General features: G+C 49.0%; 1 protein-coding gene across 1 annotated transcript in view; it reads left to right on the top strand.

Moving 5' to 3' along the window:
• The window catches only part of LOC140208696 (NACHT, LRR and PYD domains-containing protein 3-like), a 46,294-nt gene that overhangs the window by 7,313 nt on the left and 17,201 nt on the right, over positions 1–21,780 (top strand). Inside the window, exons 3-6 of the mRNA XM_072277567.1 lie at positions 2,126–2,413; positions 2,990–3,156; positions 6,055–6,226; positions 6,333–6,398. Coding sequence (XP_072133668.1) covers positions 2,126–2,413; positions 2,990–3,156; positions 6,055–6,226; positions 6,333–6,398 — 693 coding nt within the window. The remainder of the gene's footprint in view (positions 1–2,125; positions 2,414–2,989; positions 3,157–6,054; positions 6,227–6,332; positions 6,399–21,780) is intronic.

Genomic DNA, 21,780 nt, shown 5'->3' with positions numbered 1-21,780 from the left:
ATCGATCAGTCCAACAGTCCCAGTGCAGGGACCTGACACCAGTAATGGTCGAATGACTTTGTTCACCAGACAAAGCTCCAACTGAGTGAAAGGAGCTGGAGACCCTGAATCAGCAGGTTGAGAGTGAAACACAAACAGGAATGTGACGGCGGTGTTGTTCGTTACGTAAACGTCCAGGTTCAGGGTTTGTTGCACATCGGCCTGTTTAGGGGTGAAAGACATCTCCAACTTTTATTTATAAAATTTAGAAACAGGTGATAAGAGCATTTCCAGGATTTCAGAGAAGTCCAATGCTGTGATTTCGGCAAAGTAGATGAGGGAAATTTTCCAAACTCTGTTTTCTGTAACCGAGCCGAGAACATTGCCAGCCTTGGAAATGGCTGAGGATCAGCAGACACTTCATTTTAGATAAACTTGTGGTCTGGTTTGGTGTATCACTGTCTGGTATGGAGGGGCTACTGCACAGGACCAAAAGAAGCTGCAGGAAGTCGTAAATCTGGTCAGCTCCATCTTGGGTACGAGCCTACAAGGTACCCAGGACAACTTCAGGGAGAGTGTCTTAGAAAGGCAGCGTCCATTATGAAGGACCTCCAGCACCCAGGGCATGCCATTTTCTCACTGTTACCATCAGAAAGCAGGTACAGAAGCCTGAAGGCACACACTCAGCGATTCAGGAACAGCTTCTTCCCCTCTACCATCCGATTCCTAAATGGACATTGAATCTCTGGACACTACCTTAGTTTTTTTTAATATACAGTCTTACAGTTTTTGCAAGTTTTTAAAAAATCTATTTAATATTTGTAATTGGTTTACTTGTTTATTTTTTTTATTCATTATTATTTTTCCCTGCTAGATTATGTATTGTATTGAGCTGCTGCTGCTAAGTTAACAAATTTCACGTCACGTGCCGGTGATATTAAACCTGATTCTGACTCTGTTTTAATACCCCAGTCCATGTCTGGTCTGTGGCCAAATGGTGAAAGTGAGTTCTCAATATTTCCCTCTTGAGATGATCTGCTACCTGAATTTAAATTCCCAGTATCTCTGATGGGAGACCCGGTATAACCAGTGACCAACTGTCTCTGTCTCCGGTGGGCATTGTGATTGTGCTCAACTCTGTGATTCCAGGTGGAATAAAACAGAGATTACAGCCTGGAAATGAATCCTTTTATTTGTGTTTACAGCCTCCTCTGACTGCGTGCAATTTATACTCATCACCCGCCACGTGAAAAAATGCCCCTTCAGTCCCTTTTAAATTTCTGCCCTCGAGTCTCAGACTCCCCTAACCTGGGAAAAATATTATGACTATCTACCCTATCTGCACCCCTGATTACTTTATGTACGTGTGTAAGGTCACCCTTCAAGCTCCCATGATCCAGGGCAAACTGTCCCAGCCGAAACATATCACACAAAAACCAAATAGCTCCATCCAGTAACGTACTTGTCAATCTCCTCGACACTCTTTCCAGCTGAATCTCATCCATCCTATAGATTAGCAACGGCAAATGAACGCAAAGCTCTCTCGGTGAGACTTTGAGTTTAGCTACGAGAACTGCACGCCAAGGCGCTCCCTTTGCCAATGACTTCTATAGTTGTAACGTGACGATCATCCTCCAGGTGACGGGATGGGACCCAGGGGACCAGGCAGCGAGGCAATGGTCAGTCTGTGACCCAGGGGACAAGGCAATGTGTGACAAAGCAAACGGAGAACGTGTGATCTAGGGGATCGGACCATGAGTAATCCAGTGGATTGTTTGTGAGTGACACAGGTGACTGGGCAGTTTGTGACCCAGGGAGATTTATGTTTATGAAAGATAATCCCAGTGGTAATTCCCGGTATCACCTGATGCTGTTCCATTAATAACCGCTGGTTATCAGTGTGTTCAACTAATGCGTAGTCAGATATCAGTATCACTGTGTCTATCCATTTCTTTTTCTGGGAGTGGATGTGTCCAGACACCGGCTTATCGGGATGGTCACCTAGCAGGAAGTGTGGTTCACATTCACCAGCACAGTCCCACTCCAAAACTGGTCAGCCAGAGTCTCGGCTCCATTGCAGACACGCATTGTGAATCCTTGTTCGAGTATAAATCACTCTAAACCTGCTATTCCTCATTTACTTCAGGTGGGAAATTAAATTGGGTACAGAAAGTACTCCAGAGGTTTTTACTAGGCAACTCATCGAGGGAAGATGATCGGGACACGGGAAGCAAGGTACCAAAGCAGGGTCAGATTGAGAGCAATGTCCCAATGGAATGCGGTCCGGCCGCAGAGGAAGTGGAGCAAATTCAGCCCAGAGACAGTGACGTCAGAGACACTGAGCAGGACCCTGGAACCGGTACAAGTGAGGCGACTGTCTGTCATCTCGGAAGCTCATTAAACACGGAATTGTCAAGTGTCCAACAAGGAGCAGGTGAGTGAAATATGAGGGTAATGTGTTCGCAGAATGAGGCAGGAAGTGGGTAAATGTGATTCCTTGTTGGAGGGTTGGTCAGAAGGGGGAAATGTGTAGGTGTGGTGCATGTGGTGTAGTGGGGCACCCATTAACCCCACTACAGGAAATGTACCACCTGCTCTGATGATTTCCAGTATGTGTATCGGAGGAAATGCAGCTGTCCAGATAAGAAAGTATTTCCGCGATATGATCTAACGGAAATGTATTCGCCAGGATGGAAAGAGTATCTCTGGGAAGCAACTATCATTGACAGTCCCAACATTTATTGCCCATCTTAAACTAAAATAGGTGAGTGGGTGCGATGGTGAGAGAGACAGGTTTCTAGTAAATGTGATCCTTCTGGTAATGTCATGCCCAGCGCATTGATGGGTCAGTTTTAAGGCCAGTGTTGGAGATTAGGATAAAATCCATGTTTCCAGATGAAGGCAGGTGAACACTGAGGTTGTTGACATGACTGGTTTGTTGGGTTGGGTGAGAGCGGTGGAGACAGGTGATATTTGAGTTTGTGACTACATTCACTTTTTATATTTGCAGAGCCAGAGTTTACAATCTCTGACCTCCTGGCAGAGGGGGGTGAATATCGACTGTACCAGCTGACAAAGTTCTACAGGGACAGACTCAAACAGGCGATTGAAGAAAAGGTTGAAAGACTCGGTTGGATGTTGACAAAGGAGGGACATTTCAGTACAGAAGAAAATGAGGTGAGTGTATTTAGTATATTGTCACTGAACTGCTGGTATCAGAGGGAATAGTGATCAATATTCATCTCCTGCACGTTCTAGGAGTTCCACATGGCAATGGAGACTTTGATCTCTGACTGTCTCCAGCAGATCTGGTTTCAGCTGTTAAGGTGGGGAGCACTGGGAGCTACAGGTTCAGCGTCACCTTTTCCTCTCACACCTGCTGTATTTATCAGTGTGATATACGAGCAGTGGCTGCATATCTGGACTGTTGAACAGACATTCAGTCTAAAACTAATTTCACGTCTTATCGGGACCGTCAGTCAAATTCACCTCAGCTCATTGATCCAGGATGAATATTGTCAGATTGTAAACTGGGGCAACTGGCTTCACTGCGGTACTTGAGGGAGGGAATCCTGCTCACCACAGCTGGTCTGGTCTCCATCTGAGTTCCCTAACAGAATAGCTGACTTGTCATATTCATAGAAAAGTACAGTACAGAAACAGGCCCTTTGGCCCATCTGTTCCATGCCAGACTACTGAAGCTGCCTATTCCCACTGACCTGCACTGGACCATGGCGCTCTATACCCTTACCATTCATGTATCTATCCAGACTTCTCTTCACCGCTTGTACCACTCGCACTGCTAGCTCGTTCCACAATCTCACCACCTGCTGAGTGAAGTTTCCCCTCATTTACCCTATCTATGCACCTTATATTTTTGTGTACCTCTATCAAACCACCCTTCAATCTTCTGCGTTCCAAGGCATAAAGTCCTAGCCTGTTCAATCTTTCCTTATACCTCAGGTCCTCCAGTCCCAGCAGCATACTTTACAACCTGCTTTACCTCTGTCCTCGAAGTAGGTGATCGGATCTGCACACAGTACTGAAAACTAGGCCTGACCAACGTTTTATACACGTTCAACACCATATTTCACGTCCTGTACTCAATATTTTCATTTATGAAGGCTAGTGTGACAAATACTTTCTGTCCAATCTATCAACCTTTGCTGCCACTTTTAATGATTATGGACCTATTCTCTCAGATCACTTCGCTCTACCGCACTCCTCAGTGCCCTACCGGTCACTGTATAAGACTGACCCTGCTTGGTCCTTCCAAAGTGCAACATGTCGCACTTGTCTGTAGTAAATTGCATCCGCCATTTTCAGCCCATTTCTCAGCTGGTTTAGACACCACTGCAAGGTTTGGTAGTCTTCCTCACTCTCCACTCTTGGTGTCATCTGCAAATTCGCTGATCCAGTTAACCACATTTTCACCCAGATCATTGATATAGATGACAAACATCGGATCCAGCACCGATCCCTGTGGCACAGCACATATTACAAATTCCCAGTCAGAGATTCAACAGTCTCTAACCACTCTCTGCCTTCTTCCAAAAAGCCATTGTCTAATCCAAATTACCAGTTTACCTTGAGTGCTGAGCAACTGAACTTTCTTGCCCACCCTCCTCTGCGGTGCCTTGCTAAAGTCCATTCAGACAACACCCACTTCCTTCCATTCATCAACTTTCCCGGTAACTTCCTGGTCCAACATTCAGATTGGTTAGACAGGAACTACCACGCACAAAGCTGATATCGCATGACACCAAAAATCAATAGGTTGTCCTGAAAGGACATATATATCACAAGAACCTTTTGGTAAGCACTTTACATTATTAGCCAGCACCCCTTCATATTTCATATTCTCTCTACTTACAGCTTTTTAGTTGCTTTTTGCTGGTTAGTAAAAGCTTCCCAGTCCTCCAGCTTTCCACTATATTTTGCTATATTCTATACCCTCTCCTTTGCTTTTCTGCTGCATTGACTTCCTCGTCAGCCACGGTTGATCATCCTCCCTCTGGAATAATCCTTCATATTTGGGATTATCTACCTCTACCTGCGCCCTCTGAATCGCTTTCAGAATCTTCATCTATTCCTGCTTTGCTGTTGCCTCTGCTAGTGTCCTCTTCCAATTAATTTTGCCCAGCTCCTCTCTCATGCCTCTGTAATTCATTTATTCCAGTGTAAACTGATACATCTAACGTTACCTTCTCCCTCTCAAACTGCAGTGTGAGTTCTGCTATTTTCTGATCACTGCCTCTGAAGGGTTTATTTACCTTAAGCTCCCCAATCAAATCTGGTGCAATACACAACACACATCGAATCCAGATTTGCCTTTCCTATAGTGGGCTCAACCACAGGCTTCTCTCAAAAGCCATCTCATAGGCATTCTATAAATTCCCTCACTTGGGATTCAGCACTGACCTGATTTTCCAAAACTACCTGCATATTGAAATTTCCCATGACTATTTTAACATTGACCTCTTTACATGCCTCTCCTCTCTCCCACTGAAATTTGTAGCCCACATCCTGGTTACTGTTCCATCAGGGTCATTTTTCCCTACGCAGTATCTTAACAGCTACACCGTCCAATCTGCTATCACTTCTTTAGAAGAACTTTTATTTTTTTATGACAACAGAGTCAACCCAACCCTTTCACCCACCTGCCTCTCCTTTCGATTAAATATTTATCCTTGGATGTGAGCACCCAAATATGATCTTCTTTCAGCCACGATTCAGTGATGCCCACCATCCATTTTTTTGTTCTCTCGCTCTCCCCTCCCTTCCGTTCTTGTTGTCACATCTTTTTGATGTAATGTTACACATTGATGGATAAGTAAATTAATCACGTTGAATATACTGCAGGGTGTCAGTAAATCCTTATTCTTTCACAATATTGATTTAGAATTTCCCTCAGTTACTGTTTCTGTGTTAACGACTGAACCCAGAGAGGATCAGGCAGCAGCCCAGTGACTGCATCAATTTTGAAGCTACTGGGGCCATGAACAGATATTTTCCTGCACATTCTCCATGTCTGTCTGTCTGCTCCGCGGTAAATTTATTACTTTCCTTTTCTAGAAAGTCACTGAACTGACAGAGAAGGGAAACCGGACCGAGAGTTCCAGACTCTTCCTCAGTTTGGTGATGGGTAAAGGCTCCCGGGCCCGGAGGGCGATGTGGGAATCCTTTCTGGCATGGAGGGCTGAGTTACCGAAGTTGGACAGAATACTGAGGGAAATACAGGAGCTCGGTACGTTAAAAACATGCACTGAACACAAAGGCACATTGAAATAAACATTTTAGTTATTTTAATTATTTTAGCTCTGTTTCCATGGATTCTTTTTATATTTAAACAGGTCCTGATCCACAGGAATACATGAACATCGCCCAAGGGTTATCTGAATTACCCACTCAACTGATAGGTGAGTGATGAAATGCTCAGTTCAAACCACATCTCAAATGTTAGTCTGTGACTTGGCAAAACCTGGGAATCAAAATTCGCCATTAGCCATTCGCTGATCTCTGGATCAGTCCAGGTGAGTTTTCTATCTTCAGACCTTTCATCTTCCAAGCCCCTTTTCCTTTGTAATCGCACAACACACAATTCTGTTCACTGGTGTTCATTACTTTTTGTAATTCCGCTAGTGACTTCCACAGAGTTTGTCTGCCATTTCCTTTTCACCTGTTACTACAACTACAACAACATTTTTCAGCGGTCCGATATCGACCCTCTCCCTTTTTTTTACTCTTTAATATCTGGGAAAGTTTTAAAAAAAATACTTTGGTATCCTTTCTTATATTATTGACCATATGCTTGCATTTGCTGTACATTCATGTATATCTAACATAGTTGCCTTCAACATGACTCAGGTAGTAAATTCCAGGTACCAGAACTCTATGAAAAAAAAAACACCCACAATTGCTGTAAATTTCCCACATCTCATCTTAACCAAATGCCCTCTGATATTAGACACCAGTCTTATGTAAAAAAATAACAAACAAAATACAAGCTGTCGACCCAAATCTTATCTCTCAAACTTGTGTACCTCTGTCAGATCTCTATTCTAACTCCAGAGTAAACAAACCAAGTTTATCAAACCTCTACTTGTAGCACATGCCACCGAATCCAGGCAACACCCTGATAAACCTGTTCTGTACCCTCTCCAATCCTTCTAAAAGCTGGACAATCAGAAGTGAATACAATACTCCAGATGCTCCCTAAAACCATAAGACTTAGGAGCAGAATTAAGCCAATCGGCTCAGTGATTTTGCTACGCAAATCCTCTCAACCCCATTATCCCGCCTTCTGTAAATGTTGACGCTCTTCCTAATCAGGAACATATCGACCTGCATTTTAACTATATCCAATGACGTGTCTTCCTCAGCAGTCTATGACAATAATTTCACAGATTCACCGCCCGCCAGCTAAGATGTTTCTCCCAGTGTGGGTCCCTGCCAGCGAGGATAATTCACCACAGTTCCCAAGCATATTAATTTTCTGTATGAGCCTCCCATGTGGGACCTGGTCAAAGACTCTACCAATATACAAGTAGACCTGTGACTAGTGGTGTGCCACAGGGATCAGTGCTGGGTCCATTGTTATTTGTCATCTCTATCAATGATCTGGATGATAATGTCGTAAATTGGATCAGCAAATTTGCTGGCGATACAAATATTGGAGGTGTAGTGGACAGTGAGGAAGGTTTTCAAAGCTTGCAGAGGGACTTGGACCAGCTGGAAAAATGGGCTGAAAAATGGCAGATGGAGTTTAATACAGACAAGTGTGAGGTATTGCACTTTGGAAGGACAAACCAAGATAGAACATACAGGGTAAATGGTAAGGCACTGAGGAGTGCAGTAGAACAGGTATCTGGGAATACAGATACAAAATTCTCTAAAAGTGGCGTCACTGGTAGATAGGGTCGCAAAGAGAGCTTTTGGTATATTGGCCTTTATTAATCAAAGTATTGAATATAAGAGCTGGAATTTTATGATGAGGTTGTACAAGGCATTGGTGAGGCCGAATCTCGAGCATTGTGTCCAGTTTTGGTCAACAAATTACAGGAAGGATATTAATAAGGTCGAAAGAGTGCAGAGAAGGTTTACAAGGATGTTGCCGGGCCTTGAGAAACTCAGTTACAAAGAAAGGTTGAATAGGTTAGGACTTTATTCCCTGGAGCATAGAAAAATGAGGGGAGATTTGATAGAGGTATATAAAATTATGATGGGTATAGACAGAGTGAGTGCAAGCAGGCTTTTTCCACCAAGGCAAGGAGAGAACAAAACCAAAGGAGATGGGTTAAGGGTGAGGGGGGAAAAGTTTAAAGGGAACATTAGTGGGGGCTTCTTCACACAGAGTGGTGGGAGTGTGGAATGAGCTGCCAGATGAGGTGGTAAATGCGGGTTCTTTTTTAACATTTAAGAATAAATTGGGCAGATTGCAGACAAGCATGACGTGTTGCACTTTGGAAAGACCAAGCGGGGTCGGTCTTATACAGTTACCAGTAGGGCACTGAGGAGTGTGGTAGAGCAAAGTGATCTGGGAATACAGGTCCATAATCATTAAAAGCTTTGGATGGGATTTGCGTCTTGACAACTTGATTGAGTTCCTGCAGGATGTGACAAAGGTGATGGATGAAGTTACACATGGATGTTGTCTAGAAACCATAGAAACCATAAAAAAAACTACAGCACAGAAACAGGTCTTTTGGCCCTTCTTGGCTGTGCTGAACCCCAAACCACCTCAAACATTCTCTCTTTCATACTGCCATGGGGCGGAAGATATAAAGACTGAAGGTGTGTACCACCAGCCTCAGGGACAGCTTCAATACTGCATTTATAAGACTACTGAATGGTCACCTACTATGTTATTATTGGCTCTTAATAATATTAAGACAATTATATAATTGTAGCATCGTGCATCCGGTAACTAATAACAACTCACTTAGATAACCACAATATACTCACAGGGCAGCAGAAAAAATACCGTTCGGTTATGAACAACAGATAACAGATTATGCAATTCTATTTCAAAACCTGTGGAAAGCAGAAATCTTTCAGTGTAATATTGTCTATCAAAAAACATTTGATTCTCTCCCTCACATGGTTAAGAGAAGTTCCAAATAGATATAAAATTCATCCAATACTTGTGAAATTTCTACAACATCTGATGAATCATTGGCATAAAATAATCGTCCTATTAACAACCACAAAGGGACAACCACCATTATCAAAATTGAGGGATTTTCCAGAGCGACTCACTAAGGCCAGTATGGTTCTGTTTGGCTTTAAACCTGCTCATAATTTACTGAAACGGACAAAAATCAGGTATCAAATCAGGTAAAAATACGAATTATATGTTTGCACAGCTATACATTGATGATTTGAAATTACTTGCTCTTGCATCAGCAAAGCTGAAACAAATAATTCAAATAATGGAACTAATTTCCAAAGATATAAGCATGAACTTTAGACTAGAAAAGTACAGAACATGAAACATAAAGAAAGGTGCAATAGAGCCAGTAGAATATCAAACAGAACATCAGGATACAATGCAACAGAATATGAAACATATAGTTAGGATATCAATAAGCAAAGAAAATAGATAATCGTGTGATAAAGGAAAACTTTCCAACAAAATTTACTTCAAGGCTGAAGAAAATCTGAATTTACATCAAGGATCAAGAAAATCTGCCAAACAGAGCTGAACAGTAAAAATATAACAAAGGTACTAAACACTCACTATGCCCATATTGACGTATAATTTTGGTATAATATCCTGGTCTGAAACAGATCTGGAAAATATGCAAAGAAAAATAAGAACTTAAATGACAGTTTCTAGAAAACGCCATGTGTACTGGAGCACACTTAGATTGATATGAATGAGGACAGTATGAGTATGATGAATAACAGATCTAAAAAAATGAGACAACAGCCAGATAAAAATTCTCAGAATCAGGGTTAATATCACAGACACATGTCGTGTAAACTGTTTTTCTGCACCAGCAGCACAATTACAGTAAAGTGTGTGCGGTGAGCGTGTATATATGTGTACAATTGTAGAAATAGATTTGTATCAGCGTGAATTAATCAGTCTGATGTCCTGGTGGAAGAAGCTGTCCCGGAGCCTGTTGGTCCTGGCTTTTATGCTGTGGTACCGTTTCCCGGATAGTAGCAGCTGGAACAGGTTGTGGTTGGTGAGACTTGGGTTCAGAATGATCCTTTGGGTCCTTTTTACCCCGTCTCTGAAAAGCCCTGAATAGTGGGAAGTTCACGTCTACAGATGCACTGGGCTGTCCGCACCACTCTCTGCAGAGCCCTGCGATTGAGAGAAGTACAGTTCCCATCCCATGTAATGATGCAGCCAGTCAGGATGCTCTCAACTGTGGCCCTGTAGAAAATCGTCAGCATTTGGGGGCCCATCCCAAACTTCCTCTACCATCTGAGGTGAAAGAGGTGCTGTTGTGCCTTTCTCACCACGCAGCCGGTGTGCACAGACCATGTGAGATCCTCAGTGACGTGAATGCCAAGGAAATTAAAGCTGTTCACCCTCTCAGCCCCAGATCCATTGATGTCAATAGAGGTTAGCCTGTCTCCATTCCTCTTGTTCTTGTGACATTGCGACCAGCTCCTTTGCTTTTGCGACATTGAGGGAGAAGTTGTTCTCCTGACACCACTGTGTCAGGGTGATGACTTCTATGTAGGCTACCTCGTTATTATTTGAGATTTGGCCAATCCATATAGTATCGTCAGCAAATTTAATTAGCAGATTGGAGCTGTGGGTGGCGACACAGTCATGTGTATACAGAGAGTAAAGGAGGGAGCTTAGGACACAGCCCTGAGGGGCACCTACATCGAGTGTCGGAGGGGCAGAGGTGAGGGAGCCCACTCTTACCGTCTGCTGGCAATCTGACAGGAACGCCACGATCCAGCTGCACAAGGCAGGGTCAAGGCCGAGGTCTCTGAGCATCTTGTCAAGCCTGGAGGGAATGATGGTGTTGAATACTGAACTGTAGTCCGAGAACAGCACTCTCACATATGCATCACTCTTCTCCAGATGTTTAGAGGCACTGGCTGTCCACTGTATCTATTCCTCTTAATATCTTATACACCTCTATCATGTCTCTTCTCATCCTCCTCCTCTCCAAAGAGTAAAGCCCTAGCTGCCTTAATCTCTAATCATAATCCATAATCTCTAAACCAGGCAGCATCCTGGTAAATCTCCTCTGTACCCTTTCCAATGCTTCCACATCCTTCCTATAGTGAAGCGACCAGAACTGGACACAGTACTCCAAGTGTGGCCTAACCAGAGTTTTATAGAGCTGCATCATTACATTGCGACTCTTAGACATTATCCCTCGACTTATGAAAGCCAACAACCCATAAGCCTATCTACCTGTGAGGCAACTTTCAGGGATCTGTGAACATGTACCCCAGATCCCTCTGCTCCTCCACACTACCAAGTATCCTGCCATTTACTTTGTATTCTGTCTTGGAGTTTGTCCTTCCAAAGTGTACCACCTCACACTTCTCCGGGTTGAACTCCATCTGCCACTTCTCAGCCCATTTATGCATCCTATCAATATCTCTCTGCAATCTTCGACAGTCCTCTACACTATCTACAACACCACCAACCTTTGTGTCATCTGTAAACTTGCCAACCCACCCTTCTACCCCCACCTCCAGGTCGTTAATAAAAATCATGAAAATTAGAGGTCCCAGAGCAGATCCTTGTGGGACACCACTAATCACAACCCTCCAATCTGAATGCACTCCCTCCACCACCACCCTCTGCCTTCTGCAGGCAATCCAATTCTGAATCCACCTGGCCAAACTTCCCTGGATCCCATGCCTTCAGACTTTCTGAATAAGCCTACTGTGTGGAACCTTGTCAAATGCCTTACTAAAATCCATGTAGATCACATCCACTGCACTACCCTCATCTATGTGCCTGGTCACCTCCTCAAAGAACTCTATCAGGCTTGTTAGACACGATCTGCCCTTCACAAAGCCATGCTGACTGTCCCTGATTAGACCATGATTCTCTAAATGCCCATAAATACTATCTCTAAGAATCTTTTCCAACAGCTTTCCCACCACAGACGTAAGGCTCATTGGTCTATAATTACCCGGACTATCCCTACTACCTTTTTTGAACAAAGGGACAACATTCGCCTCCCTCCAGTCCTCTGGTACCATTCCCGTGGACAACGAGGACATAAAGATCCTAGCCAGAGGCTCAGCAATCTCTTCCCCCACCTAATGGAGAAGCCTGCGGAATATTCTGTCTAGCCCAAGGGACTTATCCATCCTAATGTATTTTAACAACTCCAACTCCTCCTCTCCCTTAATATCAACATGCTCCAGAACATCAACCTAACTCATATTGTCCTCACCATCATCAAGTTCTCTCTCATTGGTGAAAACTGCAGAGAAGTATTCATTGAGCACCTCACTCACTTCCACAGCTTCCAGGCACTTCTTCCCACCTTTATCTAAATGGACCTACCTTCACTCCTGTCATCCTTTTGTTCTTCACATAAGTGAAGAATACCCCAGAAGAGATCCCAATGATCCAAACCCCCTGCTCCCTGCACCAACTCCTCAGCCACGCATTCAACTGCCATCTCCTCCAATTCTTACCATCACTGTCACGTAGCACTGGCAGCAATCCTGAGAACGCCACCCTTGAGGTCCTGTTCTTCAGCCTTCTGCCTAGTTCCCGAAACTCACACTTCAGGACCTCATCCCTCTTCCTGCCTATGTCGTTGGTGCCAACATGTACCACGACTTCTGGTTGCTTTCCCTCTCATACCAGGATGTCGTGCACCCGGTCAGAGACATCCCGGATCTGGCACCCGGGAAACAACAAACCATGCGGCTGTCCTTCTCACGTCCACAAAATCTCCTGTCTGCTCCCCTGACTATAGAGTCTCCAATGACGACAGCTCTCCTCTTCTCCGTCCCACCCTTCTGCACCACAGGGTCAGACTCAGTGCCAGAGGCCCTGCCACCGTGGCTCACACCCGGTCGGTTGTCCCCGCAAACAGTATCCAGAATGGTGAACATATTATTGAGGGAAATGGCCACAGGGGTGCTCTGCACTGCCTGTCTGCTCACCTTCACTTTCCCCCCTCTGACCGTCACCCAACGACCTGCTTCCGACAGCCTAGGTGTGACTACCTCCCTGTAGCTCTCATCTATGACTGCCTCATTCTCCCTTATGAGTCGAAGGTCATCCAGCTGCTCTAGATTCCTTCCAGATCGCCAAGATCTTGACACACTGTGAGACTGCACAGACCCCTGATCGTGTCCTGAGACACTCTGAGACCTACGCACCCCTGACAACATCCTGTCACGCAGTCAGACCCCACACACCCCTGGCCGGCTCCTGACACGCTGTGAGACCGGACACAAACCTGAGAGGGTCCTGACACACTGTGAGACCCGACACACCACTGGCAGGGTCCGGACACACTGTGAGACCCCACACACTCCCAAAAGGGTCCAGACACATTGTGATACCTCAAACACCCCTGGCTGGCTCCTGACACACTGTGAGACCCCACACACCCCTGCCAGGGAACTGGCACACTGTGAGACCCCACACACCCCTGGCCGGCTCCTGACACACTGTATGAGACCCCACACACCCCTGACAGGGTGCTGACACACTGTAAGACCCAACACACCCCTGACAGGGTCCTGACGCACTGTGAGACCCTACACCCCTCTGACAGGGTGCTGACACACAGCGAGATCCCACACACACCTGACAGGGTCCTGACACATTGTGGTACCTCAAACACCACTGAGAGGGTCCTGACACACTGTGAGACACCACACATCCCTGAGGGAGACCTGGCACACTGTGAGACCGCACACACACCTGGCCGGCTCCTGACACACTGTGAGACCCCACACACCCCTGGCCAGCTCCTGACACACTGTGAGACCCCACACACCCCTGACAGGGTGCTGACACACTGTAAGACCCTTCACCCCTCTGACAGGGTGCTGACACACAGCGAGATCCCACACACTCCTGACATGGTCCTGACACACTGTGAGACGCAACATACCCCGGACAGGGTCCTATAGAAAATAGACAAAAGACAATAGGTGCAGGTGTAGGCCATTCGACCCTTCGAGCCTGAACCGCCATTCACTGTGATCATGACTGATCATCTTCAATCAGTATCCAGTTCCTGCCTTATCCCCATAACCTTTGATTCCACTATCTTTAAGAGCTCTATCCATCTCTTTCTAAAAAACATCCAGAGACTTGGCCTCCACTGCCTTCTGGGGCAGAGCATTCAATATATCCACCACTCTCTGAGTGAAAAAGTTTTTCCTCAACTCCGTTCTAAATGGCCTACCCCTTATTCTTAAACTGTGGCCTTTGGTTCTGGACTCACCCATCAGCGGGAACATGCTTCCTGCCTCCAGCATGTTCAATCCCTTAATAATCTTATATGTTTCAATAAGATCCCCTCTCAGGCTTCTAAATTCCAGAGCATACAAGCCCAGTCGCTCCAATCTTTCGACATATGACAGTCCCGCCATCCCGGGAATTAACCTTGTGAACCTACGCTGAACTCCCTCAATAGCAAGAATGTCCTTCCTCAAATTTGGAGACAAAAATTGCACACAGTACTCCAGGTGTGGTCTCACCAGGGCCCTGTACAACTGCAGAAGGACCTTTTTGCTCTTGTACTCAATTCCCCTTGTTATGAAGGCCAGAATGCCATTAGCTTTCTTCACTGCCTGCTGTACTTGCATGATTACTTTCACACTGATGACACTCTCTGAGACCCCACACACCCCTTACAGGACCCTGACACACTGTGAGACCCCACACACCCCTGACAGGGACCTGACACACTGTGAGACCCCGCACACCCCTGACAGGGTCCTGACACACTGTGAGACCCCACACACCCCTGACAGGATCCTGACGCACTGTGAGACCCCACACACCCCTGACAGGGTCCTGACACACTGTGAGACCCCACACACCCCTGACAGGGACCTGACACACTGTGAGACCCCACATACCCCTGACAGGGTCCTAACACACTGTGAGACCCCACACACCCCTGACAGGGTCCAAGCACTCTGTGAGATCCCCACACCCTTGAAAGGATCTTGACACACGGTGAGACCTGACATACCCCTGACAGTGTCGTGACACACTGTGAGACCCCAAACACACCTGACAGGTTCCTGACAAACTGTGAGACCCCACGCACCCGTGACAGAGTCCTGACGCGCTGTGAGACCCCACACACCCCTGACAGGGTCAGGACAAGCTGTGACGCCCCACACACACCTGACAGGACACTGACACACTGTGAAACTCCACACACACCTGACAGGACACTGACACACTGTGAGACCCCACACATCCCGGACCGGGGCGTGACACACTGTGAGACCCCACACAACCCTGGCAGGGTCCTGACACTCTGTGAGACCCCACACACCACTGGGAGGGACCTGACAAACTGTGAGACACCACACACCCCTGACAAATTCATGACACACTGTGAGACCCCACACACACCTGAGAGGACATGACACACTGTGAGACTCGACACACCCCTGACAGGGTCCTGACACACTGTGGACGCCACGCACACCTGACAGGGTCCTGACACACATTGCGATCCCACACACACCTGGCAGGGTCCTGATACAAATTGCGATCCCACACAACCCTAGCAGGTTCCTGACGCACTGTGAGACCCCACACACCCTGGATAGGGTCCTGACACACTACGAGACCACACACACCCCTGACAGGGTCCAGACACACATTGCGATCTCACACACATCTGCGAGGGTTCTGACACACTGTGAGACCCCACACACCCCCGACAGGATCCTGACACACTGTGAGACCTCAAACAACCATGACAGGGTCCTGACACACTGTGAGACCCCACACACCACTAAAAGGGACCTGTCACACTGTGAGACCCCACAAACCACTGACAGGGTCCTGACACACTGTGAGACCCCACACACCCCTGGAACGGTCCTGACACACTGTGAGACTGCACACACCCCTGACTGGGCCCTGACACACTGTCAGACCCCACACACCTCTGACGGTGATCTGACACACTATGAGACCCTACACACACCTGACAGAGTGCTGACACACAGCGAGACCCTACACACCCCTGACAGGGTCCGGACACACTGTGAGACCCCATACACCCCTGACAGGGTCCTGACACACTGCGAGACCCCACACATCCCAACAGGGTCCTGACACATTGTAAGACACCACACACCCCAAAAGGTTCCTGACACATTGTGATAACCCACACACCCAGGATAGGGTCCTGAGAGACTGTGAGATCCGACACACCCCTGAGAGGGTCCTAACACACTGTGAGACCCCACAGGCCCCAAAAGGGTCCTGACAGATTGTGAGACGGCATACACGCCTTACAGGGTTCTGAAGCACTGTGGGACCCCACACACTCCTGACAGCGCCCTGACCCACGGTGGACGCCACACACACACACCTGACAGGGTCCTGACACACATTGCGATCCCACACACCCCTGGCAGGGTCCTGATGCACTTTGCGATCCCACACACCCCTGGCAGGGTCCTGACGCACTGTGAGACCCCACAGGCCCCAAAAGGGTCCTGACACACTGTGAGACCCCACACACACCTGGCAGGGTCCAGACACACTGTGAGACCCCAAACAACCCAGGCAGGGTTCTGACACACTGTGAGACCCCACACACCCCTAACAGGGACCTGTCACACTGTGAGACCCCACAAACCACTGACAGGGTCCTCACACACTGTGAGACCACACACACCCCTGATAGGATCGTGACGCACCACACGACACCACACACACATGAAAGGGTCCTGACACACTGTGAGACCCCACACATCCCTGGAACGGTCCTGACACACTGAGACTGCACACACCCCTGACAGGGCCCTGACACACTGTCGGACCCTACACACCCCTGACAGGTTGCTGACACACAGCGAGACCCTACATACCCCTGACAGGGTCCGGACACACTGTGGGATCCCACACACTCCTGACATGGTCCTGACACACTGTGAGACCCCACAGGCCCCAAAAGGGTCCTGACACACTGTGAGACCCCACACACCCTGGATAGGGTCCTGACACACTACGAGACCGCACACACCACTGACAGGGTCCAGACACACATTGTGATCCCACACACATCTGAGAGGGTTCTGACACACTGTAAGACCCCACACACCCCCGACAGGATCCTGACACACTGTGAGACCTCAAACAACCATGACAGGGTCCTGACACACTGTGAGACCCCAAACAACCCAGGCAGGGTGCTGACTCACTGTGAGACCCCACACACCACTAACAGGGACCTGTCACACTGTGAGACCCCACAAACCACTGACAGGGTCCTGACACACTATGAGACCACACACACCCCTGATAGGATCGTGACACACCACACGACACCACACACACATGAAAGGGTCCTGACACACTGTGAGACCCCACACACCCCTGGAACGGTCCTGACACACTGTGAGACTGCACACACCCCTGACTGGGCCCTGACACACTGTCAGGCCACTCACACCTCTGACGGTGACCTGACACACTGTGAGACCCCACACACCCCTGACACGGTGCTGACACACAGCGAGACCCTACACAACCCTGCCAGGGTCCGGACACACTGTGGGATCCCACACACTCCTGACATGGTCCTGACACACTGTGAGACCCCACAGGCCCCAAAAGGGTTCTGACACACTGTGAGACGCCACACACCCCAAAAGGATCCTGACACATTGTGAGACCCCACACACCCAGGATAGGGTCCTGAGAGACTGTGAGATCCGACACACCCCTGAGAGGGTCCTAACACACTGTGGGACCCCACAGGCCCCAAAAGGGTCCTGACACATTGTGAGATGCCACACATACCTGACAGGGTCCAGACACACTGTGAGACCCCGCACTCCCCTAACAGGGTCGTGACACTCTGTGATACCCCACACACTATTGACACGGTCCTGACACACTGTGAGACCCCACAGGGACCTGACAGGGACCTGACGCACTGTGAGACTCCACACACACCAGACAGGGTCCGGATAACTGTGAGACCCCACACACCCTAGATAGTGTCCTGACAGACTGTGAGATCCGACACACCCCTGAGAGAGTCCTGACACACTGTGAGACCGCACAGGACCCAAAAGGATCCTGACACGCTGTAAGACCCCACACACCCCTGACAGGGACTTGACGCACTGTGAGACGCCACACACTCCTGACTGCGTCCTGACACACATTGCGATCCCACACACATCTGAGAGTGTTCTGACACACAGTGAGACCCCACACACCCACGACCAGATCCTGACACACTGTAAAACCCCGCAAACCACTCACGGTGTCCTGACACACTGTGAAACCCCACACAACCCTGGCAGGGTCCTAACACACTGTGAGACCCCACACACCACTGACTGGGTCCTGACACGCATTAAGATCCCACACATACCTGAGAGGGTCCAGACACACCGTGAGACCTAACACACCCCTGACAGCGACCTGACACACATTGCGATCCCACACACATTGAAAGGGTTCTGACATACTGTGAGACCCCATACACCCCTGGCAGCGTCCAGACACACTGCGAGACCCCACACACCCCAAAAGGGTCCTGACACATTGTGAGACCCCACACACCCCAGAATGTTCCTGACACATTGTGAGACCCCACACACCCAGGATAGGGTCCTGAGAGACTGTGAGATCCGACACACCCCTGAGAGGGTCCTAAAACACTTGAAACCCCACAGGCCCCAAAAGGGTCCTGACACATTGTGAGACGGCACACACGCCTGACAGGGTTCAGAAACACTGTCGGACCCCACACACACCTGACAGCGACCTGACCCACTGTGGACGCCACACACACCTGACAGGGTCCTGACACACACTGCGATCCCACACATCCCTGGCAGGGTCCTGACGCACTGTGAGACCCCACAGGCCCCAAAAGGATCCTGACACACTGTAAGACCCCACACACTCCTGGCAGGGACTTGACGCACTGTGAGACGCCACACACTCCTGACAGCATCCTGACACACATTGCGATCCCACACACATCTGAGAGTGTTCTGACACACAGTGAGACCCCACACACCCACGACCAGATCCTGACACAGTGTGAAACCCCACAAACCACTCACCGTGTCCTGACACACTGTGAAACCCCACACAACCCTGGCAGGGTCCTAACACACTGTGAGACCCCACACACCCCTGGAACGGTCCTGACACACTGTGAGACTGCACACACCCCTGACTGGGCCCTGACACACTGTCAGACCACTCACACCTCTGACGGTGACCTGACACACTGTGAGACCCCACACACCCCTGACAGGGTGCTGACACACAGCGAGACCCTACACACCCCTGACAGGGTCCGGACACACTGTGGGATCCCACACACTCCTGACATGGTCCTGACATACTGTGAGACCCCACAGGCCCCAAAAGGGTCCTGACACACTGTGAGACGCCACACACCCCAAAAGGATCCTGACACATTGTGAGACCCCACACACCCAGGATAGGGTCCTGAGAGACTGTGAGATCCGACACACCCCTGAGAGGGTCCTAACACACTGTGGGACCCCACAGGCCCCAAAAGGGTCCTGACACATTGTGAGATCCCACACATACCTGACAGGGTCCAGACACACTGTGAGACCCTGCACTCCCCTAACAGGGTCGTGACACTCTGTGAGACCCCACACACTATTGACACGGTCCTGACACACTGTGAGACCCCACAGGGACCTGACAGGAACCTGACGCACTGTGAGACTCCACACACACCAGACAGGGTCCGGACAACTGTGAGACCCCACACACCCTACATAGTGTCCTGACAGACTGTGAGATCCGACACACCCCTGAGAGAGTCCTGACGCACTGTGAGACCGCACAGGACCCAAAAGGATCCTGACACACTGTAAGACCCCACACACCCCTGACAGGGACTTGACGCACTGTGAGACGCCACACACTCCTGACAGCGTCCTGACACGCATTGCGATCCCACACACATCTGAGAGTGTTCTGACACACAGTGAGACCCCACACACCCACGACCAGATCCTGACACACTGTGAAACCCCACAAACCACTCGGTGTCCTTGCACACTGTGAAACCCCACACAACCCTGGCAGGGTCCTAACACACTGTGAGACCCCACACACCACTGACTGGGTCCTGACACGCATTAAGATCCCACACATACCTGAGAGGGTCCAGACACACCGTGAGACCTAACACACCCCTGACAGCGACCTGACACACATTGCGATCCCACACACATTGAAAGGGTTCTGACATACTGTGAGACCCCATACACCCCTGGCAGCGTCCAGACACACTGCGAGACCCCACACACCCCAAAAGGGTCCTGACACATTGTGAGACCCCACACACCCCAGAATGTTCATGACACATTGTGAGACCGCACACACCCAGGATAGGGTCCTGAGAGACTTTGAGATCCGACACACCCCTGAGAGGGTCCTAAAACACTGTGAAACCCCACAGGCCCCAAAAGGGTCCTGACACATTGTGAGACGGCACACATGCCTGACAGGGTTCAGAAACACTGTCGGACCCCACACACCCCTGACAGCGACCTGACCCACTGTGGACGCCACACACACCTGACAGGGTCCTGACACACACTGCGATCCCACACATCCCTGGCAGGGTCCTGACGCACTGTGAGACCCTACACACCCCTGACAGGGTGCTGACACACAGCGAGACCCTACATACCCCTGACAGGGTCCGCACACACTGTGGGATCCCACACACTCCTGACATGGTCCTGACACACTGTGAGACCCCACAGGCCCCAAATGGGTCCTGACACATTGTGAAACGGCACACACGCCTGACAGGGTTCAGAAACACTGTGCGACCCCACTCACACCTGAGGGGTCCAGACACACTGTGAGACCCCACACACCCTGGATAGGGTCCTGACAGACTGTAAGATCCGACACACCACTGAGAGAGTCCTGACACACTGTGAGACACCACACAACCCTGACACAGTCCTGACACACTGTGAGACCCCAAACAACCCAGGCAGGGTGCTGACACACTGTGAGACCCCACACACCACTAACAGGGACCTGTCACACTGTGAGACCCCACAAACCACTGACAGGGTCCTGACACACTATGAGACCACACACAGCCCCGATAGGATCGTGACACACCACACGACACCACACACACATGAAAGGGTCCTGACAAACTGTGAAACCTCACACACACCTGGCACGGTCCTGACACACTGTGAGACTGCACACACCCCTGACAGGGCCCTGACACACTGTCAGACCCCATACACTTCTGACGGTGACCTGACACACAGCGAGACCCTACACACCCCTGACAGGGTCCGGACACACTGTGAGACCCCCCAGGCCCCAAAAGGGTCCTGACACATTGTGAGACACCACACACCCCAAAAGGTTCCTGACACATTGTGAGACCTCACACACCCAGTATAGGGTCCTGAGAGACTGTGAGATCCGACACACCCTGAGAGGGTCCTAACACACTGTGAGACCCCACAGGTCCCAAAAGGGTCCTGACACATTGTGAGACGCCACACACACCTGACAGGGTCCAGACACACTGTGAGACCCCGCACTCCCCTAACAGGGTCCTGACACACTGTGAGACCCCACAG

The sequence above is a fragment of the Mobula birostris genome, chromosome 13 (genome assembly GCF_030028105.1).
Source record: "Mobula birostris isolate sMobBir1 chromosome 13, sMobBir1.hap1, whole genome shotgun sequence".
NCBI classification, from domain to species: Eukaryota; Metazoa; Chordata; class Chondrichthyes; order Myliobatiformes; family Myliobatidae; genus Mobula; species Mobula birostris.
The sequence above is the reverse complement of the archived record's forward strand: the minus strand, read 5'-3'. Positions and strand labels throughout refer to the sequence as shown.